Source organism: Aquarana catesbeiana, linkage group LG08 (assembly GCF_042186555.1).
Source record: "Aquarana catesbeiana isolate 2022-GZ linkage group LG08, ASM4218655v1, whole genome shotgun sequence".
In the NCBI taxonomy this organism is placed as follows: Eukaryota; Metazoa; Chordata; class Amphibia; order Anura; family Ranidae; genus Aquarana; species Aquarana catesbeiana.
In genome coordinates, this window is record NC_133331.1 from 597,579 (window position 1) to 617,321 (window position 19,743).

General features: G+C 49.1%; 1 protein-coding gene across 1 annotated transcript in view; it reads left to right on the top strand.

The window, feature by feature from the left end:
- TNFRSF1A (TNF receptor superfamily member 1A) overlaps positions 1 to 19,743 on the top strand; it is a 48,611-nt gene that overhangs the window by 6,599 nt on the left and 22,269 nt on the right. The window contains 6 exon segments of the mRNA XM_073595369.1: positions 14,030 to 14,197; positions 14,199 to 14,232; positions 16,460 to 16,588; positions 17,024 to 17,170; positions 18,227 to 18,311; positions 19,488 to 19,549. Coding sequence (XP_073451470.1) covers positions 14,030 to 14,197; positions 14,199 to 14,232; positions 16,460 to 16,588; positions 17,024 to 17,170; positions 18,227 to 18,311; positions 19,488 to 19,549 — 625 coding nt within the window.

Sequence of the window (19,743 nt, forward strand, 5' to 3'; positions counted from 1 at the left end):
AGAATGCCGGCTCCATGGCTGTCATGGGAGAGAATGCCCGCTCCGTGGCTGTCAGGGGAGAGAATGCCCGCTCCGTGGCTGTCAGGGGAGAGAATGCCCGCTCCGTGGCTGTCAGGGGAGAGAATGCCCGCTCCGTGGCTGTCAGGGGAGAGAATGCCCGCTCCGTGGCTGTCATGGGAGAGAATGCCCGCTCCGTGGCTGTCATGGGAGAGAATGCCCGCTCCGTGGCTGTCATGGGAGAGAATGCCCGCTCCGTGGCTGTCATGGGAGAGAATGCCCGCTCCGTGGCTGTCATGGGAGAGAATGCCCGCTCCGTGGCTGTCATGGGAGAGAATGCCGGCTCCATGGCTGTCAGGGGAGAGAATGCCCGCTCCGTGGCTGTCAGGGGAGAGAATTCCCGCTCTGTGGCTGTCATGGGAGAGAATGCCCGCTCCGTGGCTGTCATGGGAGAGAATGCCCGCTCCGTGGCTGTCATGGGAGAGAATGCCCGCTCCGTGGCTGTCAGGGGAGAGAATGCCGGCTTCTTTCTCTTTGGTTCCTTCACCATCTCACCCGGAATATCATTTTATTTTCTTTCCTCCTCTTTCATATTTGGTGGTTTCTGAGTATCAGTTCTTCTCTTCATCTGATCCGATGTATGGACTCTTCACACTTCTCATCAATATTATTATACAATATATATTACTGATCTCCATCCACACAGGTATTGGCTGTCACCGATATCTGCACATTGATCTTGGTGAATCCTCAGTGCTCCCAGCTTGGTACACCTCAACGAAACGCGTCGGGCTTACATAAATGCATGACGTCCATACAGATAATTTTATGTCTCTTCTATTGTTTTGATCTAGATTTTCCAACACCGTTCAGCCCTTCCAGTGGTCCATGTTGCGCAGGACTTGTCTTTACCCCATGATATGCCAAGTACCATGGCGTCAGAATTTAGATGCCCTGCGTTTATGCGATTCTGTGTATGCTTTTTGTTTTTTGTGTTATTCAGTATTTGATCTCACAAGGTCTAATAAAATGTTCTTTTGCTAAGACGGCTCTTTGGTATAAATCTCTCATTCAAAGTCCCCAAATAACTCTCCAGCTCCTCCCCATTTACTTGAATAGACCAACCGCCTGCCAAACGCATCAGAAGTTAGTCTTTGCTGCGGGCGTGCGACTCAACCATCCTAAAGGGGTGCTAAAAATGCACAGACACCGATCCAACCGGGCCTAACACCCCACACACCGATCGCAACACTGAAATTGTGCGATTTCACAGTAGTGTGACTTAGAAGACTTCTGTGCGACTTCCTGCAGATGTCAGACGCACTGCACCCCACAAATGTCTACACAAGTCACCCCTGAACTCACAAAATCCAGGGCGGGAACTATTTTCAAAATGGAGTCAGAGTCACACCTATTTGATCACTTCCATTGTGGACAATAGGGGGCAACGTGTCATGCAATTTGAAACTATCAAATCCCACATTGCGCACGTTTACAAATTGTGGTAAAACGCATTCATTGATGTCCCCCCCGAACACGGCAAGCTGACATGCGATTTTCAACGCACAAAAAAGGGGAACAAAGGCAGTAAAATGCGCAGCAATAATTTGAGGTATTCTGATGCGTTTGTCGCATTGTACATCGGGCGGTTCTCTTCGTATCGGTGAAAGTGAATTCTCCCGCGACGTGTCATCGTACGCCAGAAACTATCAGCGATTAATCGCTTTCCTTCTACTCTATAGACGTCAATCAGAATAGAAAATCAATCGCTCTCTTGGGTGCGTTCCTGTGCGTAACGCATGTCATTCTGTGTGCTGCGATTCGAACCTCAAATCTACATAAAAAGGGTGAAGACACTTGTTTTTTGCAGAATTGGAGTCGCATTCAGACAAACGCACCGCAATCTGCGATCTGCTTTTTGGTTGTTATCTTTTAATTGACATCCACAGAAAATCGAATGAACACGGTGTGATTGCTATGCACTGCGATTCCTGAAGTTTAGTGGAAGGCTCCATATCACAGGGGCAATATCATGCAAATTGAGCCTGCTTAGCACCGCCCACTGCTCCAGAATGTCACCAGCCAATCAGAGGCTTCATTTAAAGGGACCCTGTCATATAAAATGACAGGGTCCAATGGGAGCCCCATGCAGTATAAGAATTATTTTACTCATCTTTTTGGGGGGACCCGTGTCCCCACCCCTACCCTTCCCCCACCATCCCTGTTCCGGTGTTGCACCTTACATCCGGTTCTTCAGTATTCATCACTTCCGGGGTATCAGAGCCCCTCCCCCCATGAAGGAAGACAAGCAGTGACATTGGGGGGATGGAGCATGAACCCCAAATGCCATCGCATCTATTGCATCGCATCACATCTCAATCATCGCATCGCATTTATCACATCTCAATCATTGCATCGCATCGCATTTATCACATCTCAATCATCGCATCTATTGCATCGCATCACATCTCAATTATTGCATCGCATTTATCACATCTCAATCATCGCATCGCATCGCATTTATCACATCTTTGGGCCGCTGGAGAAGTAAAAACAACAACTTCCTTCTCGGACAGAAGCGTTTTCTATACAGAGGAATTCCCCGAATATTTATTATTGTTCTCTATTGTATTGGGAGGCCACGCCTCCAGGAGGATTTATGTGAAGATCTTCAGAGGACGGAACGATCCGCCATTCTGACAGTCCGGAGATCGATCGTCTCCCGCCAGGACTGGCTCCTGATTCCAGAGAAGGAAGGGGGAAGGTTTGGGACTTGAGCTGCACAAATAATCGTTAGATTAATCACAATTGTTTTCTCTTCCTGATCTTCAAAACAGCATTTCACGATTCTTTCTAACAAGTGCAGAGAGTTCTCACAGCTGGGAATGAGCCAAGTTTTATCACAACAGGGGAAGAAGTAGAAACAAAGTATCTTTTCATTCTTTTATCAAAGGGAAGAACTCCGGAGTGTAAATGAGGGAACTTTAACCATTTAAAGACCTTTCCTGACATTTGTTGATTACAAGTAAAAATCATTATTTTCTGCTAGGAAATTACTTGGAACCCCCAAACATGATATTTTCTTTTTAGCAGAGACCTGTGGCAGTAGGACCCTGTGCTACCTGGAAGATTGCTGGTTTACGCCAGATTTTGGAGGGAGAGGCACGCTGATTGCACATCTGTGTGTTGGGCTATTTAATTGTGACCTGACTATGGCTCGGGGTTCCACCCAACAGACAGGAAGTCTGTACATGGGGGTCAGGCGGACTCCCATTCTCCTGAGAGGGGTCAGGCGGACTCCCATTCCTCTGAGAGGGGTCAGGCGGACTCCCATTCTCCTGAGAGGGGTCAGGCGGACTCCCATTCTCCTGAGAGGAGTCAGGCGGACTCCCATTCTCCTGAGAGGGGTCAGGCGGACTCCCATTCTCCTGAGAGGGGTCAGGCGGACTCCCATTCTCCTGAGAGGGGTCAGGCGGACTCCCATTCTCCTGAGAGGGGTCAGGCGGACTCCCATTCTCCTGAGAGGGGTCAGGCGGACTCCCATTCTCCTGAGAGGGGTCAGGCGGACTCCCATTCTCCTGAGAGGGGTCAGGCGGACTCCCATTCTCCTGAGAGGGGTCAGGCGGGATCCCCATTCCTCTGAGAGGGGTCAGGCGGACTCCCATTCTCCTGAGAGGGGTCAGGCGGACTCCCATTCTCCTGAGAGGGGTCAGGCGGACTCCCATTCTCCTGAGAGGGGTCAGGCGGACTCCCATTCTCCTGAGAGGGGTCAGGCGGACTCCCATTCTCCTGAGAGGGGTCAGGCGGACTCCCATTCTCCTGAGAGGGGTCAGGCGGACTCCCATTCTCCTGAGAGGGGTCAGGCGGACTCCCATTCTCCTGAGAGGGGTCAGGCGGACTCCCATTCTCCTGAGAGGGGTCAGGCGGACTCCCATTCTCCTGAGAGGAGTCAGGCGGACTCCCATTCTCCTGAGAGGAGTCAGGCGGACTCCCATTCTCCTGAGAGGGGTCAGGCGGACTCCCATTCTCCTGAGAGGGGTCAGGCGGACTCCCATTCTCCTGAGAGGAGTCAGGCGGACTCCCATTCTCCTGAGAGGGGTCAGGCGGACTCCCATTCTCCTGAGAGGGGTCAGGCGGACTCCCATTCCTCTGAGAGGGGTCAGGCGGACTCCCATTCTCCTGAGAGGGGTCAGGCGGACTCCCATTCTCCTGAGAGGGGTCAGGCGGACTCCCATTCTCCTGAGAGGGGTCAGGCGGACTCCCATTCTCCTGAGAGGGGTCAGGCGGACTCCCATTCTCCTGAGAGGGGTCAGAGGTTGCAGGAGGCAGACATACTTGGTGACAGAGCAGCAAGTAGTAAGCTAGGAGAGAGCTTCACTCTAGGAAACTCTTTTGGGTCTGAGGAGCAGACCTAAGGCCTTGGCTAAAGGCCGGAATCAGCCATATGGCAAGAATATACACCAGGAGGCTAAAGTATTGAGTGTGGAAGATACAGTAATGGTGGAACCCCCTGCGAGGGCTACTGATGTCTTTGTGAACTTTTCTGTGTTTTTAAATAAAAGTGGGCTACCAGGCCCTTAAAAATACAGTTTTGTATTGGAGTACTCACTGACAACGCACCTACCGTTTGAGTCTGATACCCCAATCTTACAGACCCTAGAGAATAAAATGGTGGTTGTTGCAATATTTTATGTCGCACCGTATTTGCGCAGCGGTCTTTCAAACGCATTTTGTTTTTGTTTTAATTACACTTTAATGAATTTAAAAAAAAAAAACTACACGGTAAAGTTAGCCCACCGTGAGAATCGCGATCTTTATTCTAAGCAAAAAAATCGTGATTCTCATTTTAGCCAGTAATCGTGCAGCTCTAACATGTATGTATGAGGTGTACACGTATGTATACATGTATGATGATATGAGCTCCATCCCGGATTCCCAGGAATAATAGGAAGGGAGTTGGGATTTTGTATGAGGGGTACATACAGTGGGGAGGGAAAGTATTCAGACCCCCCTTAAATTTTTCACTCTTTTAAGAGGCTCAGTTGGCCGTATTTTGAACTTGTTCTTTAATTTCTGCTTTATTTATTGATTGTATTAACAGCTTCTGATTCAATGTATACCCGATAACTGTGACTTTATGTATATCTGAAAAATTTTAATAAACATTTATTGAAAAAAAAAAAAAACATTTCACTCTTTGTTATATTGCAGCCATTTGCTAAAATCATTTAAGTTGATTTTTTTCCTCATTAATGTACACACAGCCCCCCATATTGTACACACAGCACCCCATATTGTACACACAGCACCCCATATTGTACACACAGCACCCCATATTATACACACAGCACCCCATATTGTACACACAGCACCCCATATTGTACACACAGCACCCCATATTGTACACACAGCACCCCATATTGTACACACAGCACCCCATATTGTACACACAGCACCCCATATTATACACACAGCACCCCACATTGTACACACAGCACCCCATATTGTACACACAGCCCCCCATATTGTACACACAGCACCCCATATTGTACACACAGCCCCCCATATTGTACACACAGCACCCCATATTGTACACACAGCACCTCATATTGTACACACAGCACCTCATATTGTACACACAGCACCCCATATTGTACACACAGCACCTCATATTATACACACAGCCCCCCATATTGTACACACAGCACCCCATATTGTACACACAGCACCCCATATTGTACACACAGCACCTCATATTGTACACACAACCCCCATATTGTACACACAGCACCCCATATTGTACACACAGCACCCCATATTGTACACACAGCCCCCCCCATATTGTACACACAGCCCCCATATTGTACACACAGCACCCCATATTGTACACACAGCACCCCATATTGTACACACAACACCCCATATTGTACACACAGCCCCCCCCATATTGTACACACAACACCCCATATTGTACACACAGCCCCCCATATTGTACACAGCACCCCATATTGTACACACAGCACCCCATATTGTACACACAGCCCCCCCCATATTGTACACACAGCCCCCATATTGTACACACAACACCCCATATTGTACACACAGCCCCCCCCATATTGTACACACAACACCCCATATTGTACACACAGCCCCCCATATTGTACACAGCACCCCATATTGTACACACATCACCCCATATTGTACACACAGCACCCCATATTGTACACACATCACCCCATATTGTACACACAGCACTCCATATTGTACACACAACACCCCATATTGTACACACATCACCCCATATTGTACACACATCACCCCATATTGTACACACAGCACCTCATATTATACACACAGCCCCCCATATTGTACACACAGCACCCCATATTGTACACACAGCACCCCATATTGTACACACAGCACCTCATATTGTACACACAACCCCCATATTGTACACACAGCACCCCATATTGTACACACAGCACCCCATATTGTACACACAGCCCCCCCCATATTGTACACACAGCCCCCATATTGTACACACAGCACCCCATATTGTACACACAGCACCCCATATTGTACACACAACACCCCATATTGTACACACAGCCCCCCCCATATTGTACACACAACACCCCATATTGTACACACAGCCCCCCATATTGTACACAGCACCCCATATTGTACACACATCACCCCATATTGTACACACAGCACCCCATATTGTACACACATCACCCCATATTGTACACACAGCACTCCATATTGTACACACAGCACCCCATATTGTACACACATCACCCCATATTGTACACACAGCCCCCCATATTGTACACACAGCACCCCATATTGTACACACAACACCCCATATTGTACACACAGCCCCCCATATTGTACACACAACACCCCATATTGTACACAGCACCCCATATTGTACACAGCACCCCATATTGTACACACAGCACCCCATATTGTACACACAGCACCCCATATTGTACACACAGCACCCCATATTGTACACACAGCACTCCATATTGTACACACAGCACCCCATATTGTACACACATCACCCCCATATTGTACACACAGCACCCCATATTGTACACACAGCACCCCATATTGTACACACAGCACCCCATATTATACACACAGCACCCCATATTGTACACACAGCCCCCCATATTGTACACACAGCACCCCATATTGTACACACAGCCCCCATATTGTACACACAGCACCCCATATTGTACACACAGCCCCCCATATTGTACACACAGCACCCCATATTGTACACACAGCACCCCATATTGTACACACAGCACCCCATATTGTACACACAGCACTCCATATTGTACACACAGCACCTCATATTGTACACACATCACCCCCATATTGTACACACAGCACTCCATATTGTACACACAGCACCCCATATTGTACACACAGCACCTCATATTGTACACACAGCACCCCATATTGTACACACAGCACCTCATATTGTACACACAGCACCCCATATTGTACACACAGCACCCCATATTGTACACACAGCACCCCATATTGTACACACCGCACCCCATATTGTACACACATCACCCCTATATTGTACACACAGCACTCCATATTGTACACAGAGCACCCCCATATTGTACACACAGCACCCCATATTGTACACACAGCACCCCATATTGTACACACAGCACCCCATATTGTACACACAGCCCCCCATAGTGTACACACGGCACCCCATATTGTACACACGGCACCTCATATTGTACACACTGCACCCCATATTGTACACAGCCCCCCATATTGTACACACTGCACCCCATATTGTACACAGCCCCCCATATTGTACACACAGCACCCCATATTGTACACACAGCACCCCATATTGTACACACAGCACCCCATATTGTACACAGCCCCCCATATTGTACACACAGCCCCCCATATTGTACACACAACACCCCATATTGTACACACAGCCCCCCATATTGTACACACAGCTCCCCATATTGTACACACAGCTCCCCATATTGTACACACAGCACCCCATATTGTACACACAGCCCCCCATATTGTACACAGCCCCCCATATTGTACACAGTCCCCCATATTGTACACACAGCACCCCATATTGTACACACAGCACCCCATATTGTACACACAGCCCCCCATATTGTACACACAGCTCCCCATATTGTACACACAGCACCTCATTTTATACACACAGCCCCCCATATTGTACACACAGCTCCCCATATTGTACACACAGCCCCCCATATTGTACACACAGCTCCCCATATTGTACACACAGCACCTCATTTTATACACACAGCCCCCCATATTGTACACACAGCTCCCCATATTGTACACACAGCCCCCCATATTGTACACACAGCCCCCCATATTGTACACAGCCCCCCATATTGTACACACAACACCCCATATTGTACACACAGCCCCCCATATTGTACACACAGCTCCCCATATTGTACACACAGCTCCCCATATTGTACACACAGCCCCCCATATTGTACACACAGCACCCCATATTGTACACACAGCACCCCATATTGTACACACCGCACCCCATATTGTACACACATCACCCCTATATTGTACACACAGCACTCCATATTGTACACAGAGCACCCCCATATTGTACACACAGCACCCCATATTGTACACACAGCACCCCATATTGTACACACAGCACCCCATATTGTACACACAGCCCCCCATAGTGTACACACGGCACCCCATATTGTACACACGGCACCTCATATTGTACACACTGCACCCCATATTGTACACAGCCCCCCATATTGTACACACTGCACCCCATATTGTACACAGCCCCCCATATTGTACACACAGCCCCCCATATTGTACACACAGCACCCCATATTGTACACACAGCACCCCATATTGTACACAGCCCCCCATATTGTACACACAGCCCCCCATATTGTACACACAACACCCCATATTGTACACACAGCTCCCCATATTGTACACACAGCACCCCATATTGTACACACAGCCCCCCATATTGTACACAGCCCCCCATATTGTACACAGTCCCCCATATTGTACACACAGCCCCCCATATTGTACACACAGCACCCCATATTGTACACACAGCACCCCATATTATACACACAGCCCCCCATATTGTACACACAGCTCCCCATATTGTACACACAGCACCTCATTTTATACACACAGCCCCCCATATTGTACACACAGCTCCCCATATTGTACACACAGCCCCCCATATTGTACACACAGCTCCCCATATTGTACACACAGCACCTCATTTTATACACACAGCCCCCCATATTGTACACACAGCTCCCCATATTGTACACACAGCCCCCCATATTGTACACACAGCCCCCCATATTGTACACAGCCCCCCATATTGTACACACAACACCCCATATTGTACACACAGCCCCCCATATTGTACACACAGCTCCCCATATTGTACACACAGCCCCCCATATTGTACACACAGCACCCCATATTGTACACACAGCCCCCCCCATATTGTACACACAGCCCCCCATATTGTACACACAGCACCCCATATTGTACACACAACACCCCATATTGTACACACAACACCCCATATTGTACACACAGCCCCCCCCATATTGTACACACAGCACCCCATATTGTACACACAACACCCCATATTGTACACACAACACTCCATATTGTACACACAGCCCCCCATATTGTACACAGCACCCCATATTGTACACACAGCCCCCCATATTGTACACACAGCACCCCATATTGTACACACAACACCCCATATTGTACACACAGCCCCCCATATTGTACACACAACACCCCATATTGTACACAGCACCCCATATTGTACACAGCACCCCATATTGTACACACAGCACCCCATATTGTACACACAGCCCCCCATATTGTACACACAACACCCCATATTGTACACAGCACCCCATATTGTACACACAGCACCCCATATTGTACACACAGCACCCCATATTGTACACACAGCACTCCATATTGTACACACAGCACCCCATATTGTACACACATCACCCCCATATTGTACACACAGCACCCCATATTGTACACACAGCACCCCATATTATACACACAGCACCCCATATTGTACACACAGCACCTCATATTGTACACACAGCCCCCCATATTGTACACACAGCACCCCATATTGTACACACAGCCCCCCATATTGTACACACAGCACCCCATATTGTACACACAGCACCCCATATTATACACACAGCACCTCATATTGTACACACAGCACCCCATATTGTACACACAGCACCCCGTATTGTACACACAGCACCCCGTATTGTACACACAGCACCTCATATTGTACACACAGCCCCCCATATTGTACACACATCACCCCCATATTGTACACACAGCACCCCATATTGTACACACAGCACCCCATATTGTACACACAGCACCCCATATTATACACACAGCACCCCATATTGTACACACAGCACCTCATATTGTACACACAGCCCCCCATATTGTACACACAGCACCCCATATTGTACACACAGCCCCCCATATTGTACACACAGCACCCCATATTGTACACACAGCACCCCATATTATACACACAGCACCTCATATTGTACACACAGCACCCCATATTGTACACACAGCACCCCATATTGTACACACAGCACCCCATATTGTACACACAGCACCTCATATTGTACACACAGCACTCCATATTGTACACAGAGCACCCCCATATTGTACACACAGCACCCCATATTGTACACACAGCACCCCATATTGTACACACAGCACCCCATATTGTACACACAGCCCCCCATAGTGTACACACGGCACCCCATATTGTACACACGGCACCTCATATTGTACACACGGCACCCCATATTGTACACACTGCACCCCATATTGTACACACAGCCCCCCATATTGTACACAGCCCCCCATATTGTACACACAACACCCCATATTGTACACACATCACCCCATATTGTACACACAGCACCCCATATTGTACACACAGCCCCCCATATTGTACACACAGCTCCCCATATTGTACACACAGCTCCCCATATTGTACACACAGCCCCCCATATTGTACACACAGCACCTCATATTGTACACACAGCACTCCATATTGTACACACAGCCCCCTATATTGTACACACAGCCCCCCATATTGTACACACAGCACCCCATATTGTACACACAGCCCCCCATATTGTACACACAGAACCCCATATTGTACACACAGCACCTCATATTGTACACACAGCACCTCATATTGTACACACAGCACTCCATATTGTACACACAGCCCCCTATATTGTACACACAGCCCCCCATATTGTACACACAGCACCCCATATTGTACACACAGCCCCCCATATTGTACACACAGAACCCCATATTGTACACACAGCACCTCATATTGTACACACAGCACCTCATATTGTACACACAGCACCTCATATTGTACACAGCACTCCATATTGTACACACAGCACCCCATATTGTACACACAACCCCCATATTGTACACACAGCCCCCCATATTGTACACACAGCACCCCATATTGTACACACAGCACCCCATATTGTACACACAGCACCCCATATTGTACACACAGAACCCCATATTGTACACACAGCACCCCATATTGTACACACAGCACCCCATATGAGGTCATTCCTATAGACGGGGATGGAATCGCACTCAGCTGCGATCACAGAATGTAAATGTTGGAAGAAGTTCTCAGACACGAAAATGACATATAAATATATTCCGATCGTTCCGATCATTTGTGTATTGACAACCTTAAAAACAAAATGGCGGCACGTTCCAGATGTATGGGGTGTAAGAGAATAGGGAATAATAATGAGGTGATAATTATAAAGATGAATAATTAAAATGAGATGACATCCTATCTACGCGTTTCGTGTAAAGACTTCATCAGGACTGGACTATATTACCTTTTCTACCACAAATCCACATTCTGTATATAAATAAATCCTGCCAGAAATGCCGCATCCCTTCCTGTCAGTGATCGATGTTTTCACACAAGATTCACCCATCCGGCACACATTCATCATTTCTAGGGAAAGGTGATCCCGGGAATATCCTCTCAGGAGATCAGGAAGGAAATTGGAGAATGCTTTGCTGGAGGGGGGAGGGGCCTTTCTCTGGATATACTGTGGGGAGGAGAGGCGAGTGAGGGGGAGGGACCTTCCTCTGGATATACTGTGGGGGAGTGGAGGGGGAGGGGCCTTCCTCTGGATATACTGTGGGGGAGGGGTGAGGGTGAGGGACCTTCCTCTGGATATACTGTGGGGGAGGGGCCTTCCTCTGGATATACTGTGGGGGAGGGGCTTTCCTCTGGATATACTGTGGGGGAGGGGCCTTCCTCTGTATATACTGTGGGGGAGGGGGGAGGGACCTTTCTCTGGATATACTGTGGGGGAGGGGAGGGGGGAGGGGCCTTCCTCTGGATATACTGTGGGGGAGGGGGCTTCCTCTGGATATACTGTGGGGGAGGGGGAGGGGAGGGGCCTTCCTCTGGATATACTGTGGGGGAGGGGCCTTCCTCTGGATATACTGTGGGGGAAGGGCCTTCCTCTGGATATACTGGAGGGGGGAGGGGCCTTCCTCTGGATATACTGTGGGGGAGGGGCCTTCCTCTGGATATACTGTGGGGGAGGGGCCTTCCTCTGGATATACTGTGGGGGAGGGGGAGGGGAGGGGCCTTCCTCTGGATATACTGTGGGGGAGGGGCCTTCCTCTGGATATACTGTGGGGGAAGGGCCTTCCTCTGGATATACTGGAGGGGGGGAGGGGCCTTCCTCTGGATATACTGTGGGGGAGGGGCCTTCCTCTGGATATACTGTGGGGGAGAGGAGGGGGGGAGGGGCCTTCCTCTGGATATACTGTGGGGGAGGGGCCTTCCTCTGGATATACTGTGGGGGAGAGGAGGGGGGGAGGGGCCTTCCTCTGGATATACTGTGGGGGAGGGGCCTTCCTCTGGATATACTGTGGGGGAGAGGAGGGGGGGAGGGGCCTTCCTCTGGATATACTGTGGGGGAGGGGCCTTCCTCTGGATATACTGGAGGGGGGAGGGGCCTTCCTCTGGATATACTGTGGGGGAGGGGCCTTCCTCTGGATATACTGTGGGGGAGAGGAGGGGGGGAGGGGCCTTCCTCTGGATATACTGTGGGGGAGGGGCCTTCCTCTGGATATACTGGAGGGGGGAGGGGCCTTCCTCTGGATATACTGTGGGGGAGGGGCCTTCCTCTGGATATACTGTGGGGGAGAGGAGGGGGGGAGGGGCCTTCCTCTGGATATACTGTGGGGGAGAGGAGGGGGGGAGGGGCCTTCCTCTGGATATACTGTGGGGGAGAGGAGGGGGGGAGGGGCCTTCCTCTGGATATACTGTGGGGGAGGGGCCTTCCTCTGTAGATTTGTATCTTTGGGATCGTATTGTATTTGTTTTATGGTTGAATTGGATAGATTCGAGTAACTCTGATTGGTTTGTGAATCTCGGGTGAAGTTTGTGTTCCACATCTTGTCTTTCCTCATTTATACCTTTTTTTTTTTTTGCTAATTTGCTCAACACCAAGAGAACAATTTATAAAAAGAATAATCGATTGCTGTACGGAAGTGACAGACATTGGAACGGCCACAACACAAATCTGATTATATCTCCTCTGATCCTCGGCACCATCTAGTGGTTATAATGCGGAACTTTCCTGATTGCGGTATTTCGGAATTCTGGCCACTAGATGGCGCTGACAATCATAATAAATAATCGCAGTACAAAGTGATTTCTGATGGCGGCTGTGCGAATGTTTGTGATGATTTGGCAGAAAATGTTTTTTTTAAATCTTCATATTGTGCAATTTATACCCAATAATGAAAATGACTGAAAGAACACAAAACCCTCATTTGTTCTATAATATTATTTTCACCATTTGTCTTTTCTCAGGTGTCCTTCCTGGGGGTCTTCCCCGATGTATATCAGACCCTCGCGATCCCTCTTCCCAACGCTCTGCTGATCCACGGCGAGCCAATCGGCTTCAACACGTCTTTCCATAGAGAGAAGAGATCAGAGAATGTCTCCGCCCCCTGCAGCAACGACGAATACAAACCCAGGAAAAAAAAACTACTGCTGCCACAAGTGCCTCGCGGGTGCGTCCCAATTCCTATCTCATCTACTACCTAAACCCCGCCCCTTCCTTGTCTCCGCCCCCTACCCACCTCCCAGTACCGCCCCTTCCTTGTCTCCGCCCCCTACCCACCTCTCAGTACCGCCCCTTCCTTGTCTCTGCCCCCTACCCACCTCTCAGTACCGCCCCTTCCTTGTCTCCGCCCCCTACCCACCTCTCAGTACCGCTAATAACTAATAGCAAAACCCAATCAATTCTGAGAGGGTGCCTGGAGATCAATACCACCCCACTTCTATAGTTCTGATGGGTGCAATTATATCTGTACTGATATTATACGATCAATAACTAATATATCAGGGCTGATCAACTTCATTTTCAGACAAGTCAGGGGGCCCAGAGATCAATAACCCCCCTTCTGTAATACTAATAGGTGCAGTTATATCTGTAATGTGCTATTAGTATATCCGATCAATTATTAATATCAGTATCTTTTTATCTGATCGATAAATAATATAATATATCAGGGCCTGATCAACTAAATTCTGAGGAGATCCAGAGATCAATAACCCCCCTCCCCCCTTTTGTAGTCCTGATTGGTGCATTTATATCTGATATAAGATCAATAACTAATATATCAGAACCTGATTGATTCAGAGTAATATGGGAGAGCCCATCCCCCCATTCACCTCTATAATCCTGACACCCGATTGGTGTATTTATATCTGTAATGTAAATGATCAATAAATCAGATCCGTCCAATCAGACTCTCAGATTAAACGCGCTAAACAGCCGGAATCAGGCGGTTTGTCTTCCGATATCCAGGAAAACGCAGCGAAACGCATTATTATGTGTTGTCACAACTTTTCAATATGTGTCCAATGTGAACAGGAGTGTATGTCCATCATGATTCACCTACCCGTGTCCCCACCCCCATGTCATCTATCCGTGTCCCCTCCCCCATGTCCCCTCCCCCATGTCATCTACCCCGTGTCCCCTCCCCATGTCCCCTCCCCCGTGTCATCTACCCCGTGTCCCCTCCCCCATGTCCCCTCCCCCGTGTCATCTACCCCGTGTCCCCTCCCCCATGTCCCCTCCCCCGTGTCATCTACCCATGTCCCCTCCCCCGTGTCCCCACCCCCATGTCATCTACCCCGTGTCCCCTCCCCCATGTCCCCTCCCCCGTGTCATCTACCCATGTCATCTACCCATGTCCCCTCCCCCGTGTCATCTACCCCGTGTCCCCTCCCCCATGTCCCCTCCCCGTGTCATCTACCCGTGTCATCTACCCATGTCCCCTCCCCCGTGTCCCCTCCCCCATGTCCCCTCCCCATGTCCCCTCCCCCGTGTCCCCTCCCCCATGTCATCTATCCCGTGTCCCCTCCCCCGTGTCCCCTCCCCCGTGTCCCCTCCCCCATGTCCCCTCCCCCGTGTCCCCTCCCCCGTGTCATCTACCCCGTGTCCCCTCCCCCATATCATCTACCCCGTGTCCCCTCCCCCGTGTCCCCACCCCCATGTCATCTATCCGTGTCATCTACCCCGTGCCCCCTCCCTCATGTCCCCTCCCCTGTGTCATCTACCCATGTCCCCTCCCCCGTGTCCCCACCCCCATGTCATCTACCCGTGTCATCTACCCCGTGTCCCCTCCCCCATATCCCCTCCCCCATGTCATCTACCCCATATCCCCTACCCGTGTCATCTACCCCGTGTCCCCTCCCCCATGTCATCTACCCCGTGTCACCTACCCGTGTCCCCTCCCCCATGTCATCTACCCCATATCCCCTACCCGTGTCATCTACCCCGTGTCCCCTCCCCCATGTCATCTACCCCGTGTCATCTACCCCGTGCCATCTACCCCGTGTCTCCTCCCCCATGTCATCTACCCCGTGCCATCTACCCCGTGTCCCCTACCCTGTGTCATGTTGCACTTTGTCCTTACGGGAGCATAGAGATGCATTCCGTTGATTTTAAATAAAAAAAAGCAAAAACCCATCGGTGAGATTCCAGCAGGAGGCGCATTCAAGGGGTGTCATTTTCTCTATAAAGCAGCCACAGCCGGAGTAGAAAAGCCATCCCCTGCCAGCTGATGCAGAAGAGGTTTCTTGCCCTCTATGTAGAAGTAGCAGGCTCTCTGCAGAGGTCTAATTTGCAGGCCCCTCCCGAGATTGGAGAGCTTTAGCTCTGGTTTAGAACTCTGCAGAGAGACCACTGCTTCCACACAGAGGTAAATCATGTCTGTCTATGTCTTCCAGGTTACAGGGTGGTCAGTGACTGCAGCAGAGCGGGAGAAAGAACGCAGTGCGACCTTTGTGAGAGTGGAACATACTCAGATATTCCCAACAATTCCAAGCGATGCATGGAGTGCACCACCTGCCTGACACGTGAGTACAACCAGGTCGTCTCCTCTGTAGTGGGGGAGGGGGGCAGTGATACAGACAAATCCTGACAGACTCGTATTTATAATATCAATGATCATGGATTATTCAAGTGGATGTAGTGCCAGATATGATTGCATGTTTTAGTGGGGGGAGGGGGGGAACCAGACCATAAGGCCTAACTAAGACCAGGGGTTAGAGATGGGGGAGGAGTTATGGTGAGGGGAGGAGTTATGGTGATGGGGAGGAGTTATGGTGACGGGGAGGAGTTATGGTGACGGGGAGGAGTTCTGGAGAGGAGGATGTCTGGTTCATTGGCTGTAGGTCCTGCCCTCTTTGTACCCCCCTTCTGCTGAAGACCCCAGGTGGCCACCTCTTCTCCAGTATTTCATTTCCTTTGGTATCTGTAATATGTCCAATAATTTGAGATTTTGTTTCCAGAATACGGTCAGATCACGGTGTCGGAGTGCAAGCGGGAGAAGGACACGGAATGCGGGTGCCCTGAGGGGCATTTCAAGCAATACAGCGGCCAAGACTTCACATGCCAGGAGTGCACCATATGCCGGAACGGGACCCAGGCCTTCAAGTGTAAGCTATCTTCCTGCAAATGGCCAATGAAACGCGTCGCCCAACTGCAAAGAGGAATGATAGAGATTTCCATGCATGCTAGAAGCAAAAAAATAAAAAATTTGCCCAATAAAAGATAAAACAAAAAGTATATATTTTTCTGAAATATTCGCCTTCATTCTGGCACAATATACCCTCCCCCACCTCCAGTACTTCTTATCTGTCACTGGATGTTTTATAAGGAATGGGCTCCCGATGTGCCACAATGGATAATAAAATATATGTGGCACAACGCAGAGTGTAAGCGCAGTGGGGTACCATTTATAATGAAGACACCGCAACCCGCCGCACACAGGGGAGGAGCATTGTAACGTCATTTTGTAACGTTTCTGTGCGGTGTACTTTGTAACGTTTCTGTGCGGTGTACTTTGTGACGTTTCTGTGCGGTGTACTTTGTGACGTTTCTGTGCGGTGTACTTTGTGACGTTTCTGTGCGGTGTACTTTGTGACGTTTCTGTGCGGTGTACTTTGTGACGTTTCTGTGCGGTGTACTTTGTGACGTTTCTGTGCGGTGTACTTTGTAACATTTCTGTGCGGTGTATTCTCTGTGCAGTGTACTTTGTAACGTTTCTGTGCGGTGTACTTTGTAACGTTTCTGTGCGGTGTATTCTCTGTGCAGTGTATTTTGTAACGTTTCTGTGCGGTGTACTTTGTAACGTTTCTGTGCAGTGTACTTTGTAACGTTTCTGTGCAGTGTACTTTGTAATGTTTCTGTGCAGTGTATTCTCTGTGCGGTGTACTTTGTAACGTTTCTGTGTGTTGTATTTTGTGACGTTTCTGTGTGGTGTATTTTGTGACGTTTCTGTGCGGTGTACTTTGTAATGTTTCTGTGCAGTGTATTCTCTGTGCGGTGTACTTTGTAACGTTTCTGTGCGGTGTACTTTGTAACGTTTCTGTGTGTTGTATTTTGTGACGTTTCTGTGTGGTGTATTTTGTGACGTTTCTGTGCGGTGTACTTTGTAACGTTTCTGTGTGTTGTATTTTGTGACGTGATCTTCATGAATGTCTCCATTGCAGGCCACGATGACAAGGACACCATCTGCCAATGTTTCCATAATTTCTTCTTCCATGTCTCGGACAAGATGTGTCGTCCGTGTTCAGAGTAAGTAGAAGAATTATCGCAGCCTGTAATTCCACGCCAACCACAAACTTTACTCCAGAACACGGGTTCCACCCAGGGCCTGGCACATGTGGCCAAACCTTCCATGCCCCAAAAAGTTTACTAACACAATATAAGTATGGGAATGCAATCTATGTATTAAAATACAGGATGGGGCTGGGGGGCACTGTGGGGGGGGGGGGGTGTCACTGTAGCAAGCTTTATAGTCCTGTAGGAGATGGGGGGGCTGTGGGGAATGGAGTCCTTGAATGGGGCTGGGGTGGGTCTAGTTAAGAGAATGGGGACTTTAGTAGACTGGAGGGTGCTGCAGGGGTGTTAGTTGGTTGGGGGTAGAGTGGCACACTGTTGGGGGCACTATGGGGGGCGATGGGGGAGGTTCCTACATTATATGTGGTGGCTGCATTCAATATTTTTTAGGGTTTGTATCCTTTATCTTCCCTTGCAGATCTGGCCATGTCTTAGGTTGGCTCCACTCTATGGATATAGTAAGACTTGTGTTCTTCTAGGCCAGGGGGCTCCAAACTTTATTAACAAAGGGCCAGTTTACCAGCCTTTAGGCCTTCAGGGGGCCGGACTGTGGCCAGTGAGAGTAGAAAATACCCCATCATTTGTATCAGTGGGAGGAATAGTGCCCCATCATTGATGTCAGTGGGAGGAATAGTGCCCCATCATTGATGTCAGTGGGAGGAATAGTGCCCCATCATTGGTGTCAGTGGGAGGAATAGTGCCCCATCATTGGTGTCAGTGGGAGGAATAGTGCCCCATCATTGGTATCAGTGGGAGGAATAGTGCCCCATCATTGGTATCAGTGGGAGGAATAGTGTCCCATCATTGGTATCAGTGGGAGGAATAGTGCCCCATCATTGGTGTCAGTGGGAGGAATAGTGCTCCATCATTGGTGTCAGTGGGAGGAATAGTGTCCCATCATTGGTGTCAGTGGGAGGAATAGTGCCCCATCATTGGTGTCAGTGGGAGGAATAGTGCTCCATCATTGGTGTCAGTGGGAGGAATAGTGCTCCAAGGGCCAGATAAGGACATACAAAGGGCCAAATCAGGCCCCTGGGCCGCAGTTTGGAGACCCCTGTACTAGACCTATGCATACTGCGTTTGTATGTAAAGATGTTTAACTAATAATGAAATGATAATTTCTACCCCTAGGTGTAAAGGAGCGGAGTGTAAGGATCATTGTCCCGATCCCGAGGCAGTCATTAGGCCGGAAGGTGAGAAAAGTTTCCGGAATACTGATATATAATTCCCCCATCCATGTTACATATCACATACAATATCTAAAAAAGTAAGTACACCCCTCAGTGACATTTGTGTAAATCTTTTCTTCTATCTTTTCATGTGACAACACTGAAGAAATGACACTTGTCTACAATGTAAAGTAGTGAGTGTACAGCTTGTATAACAG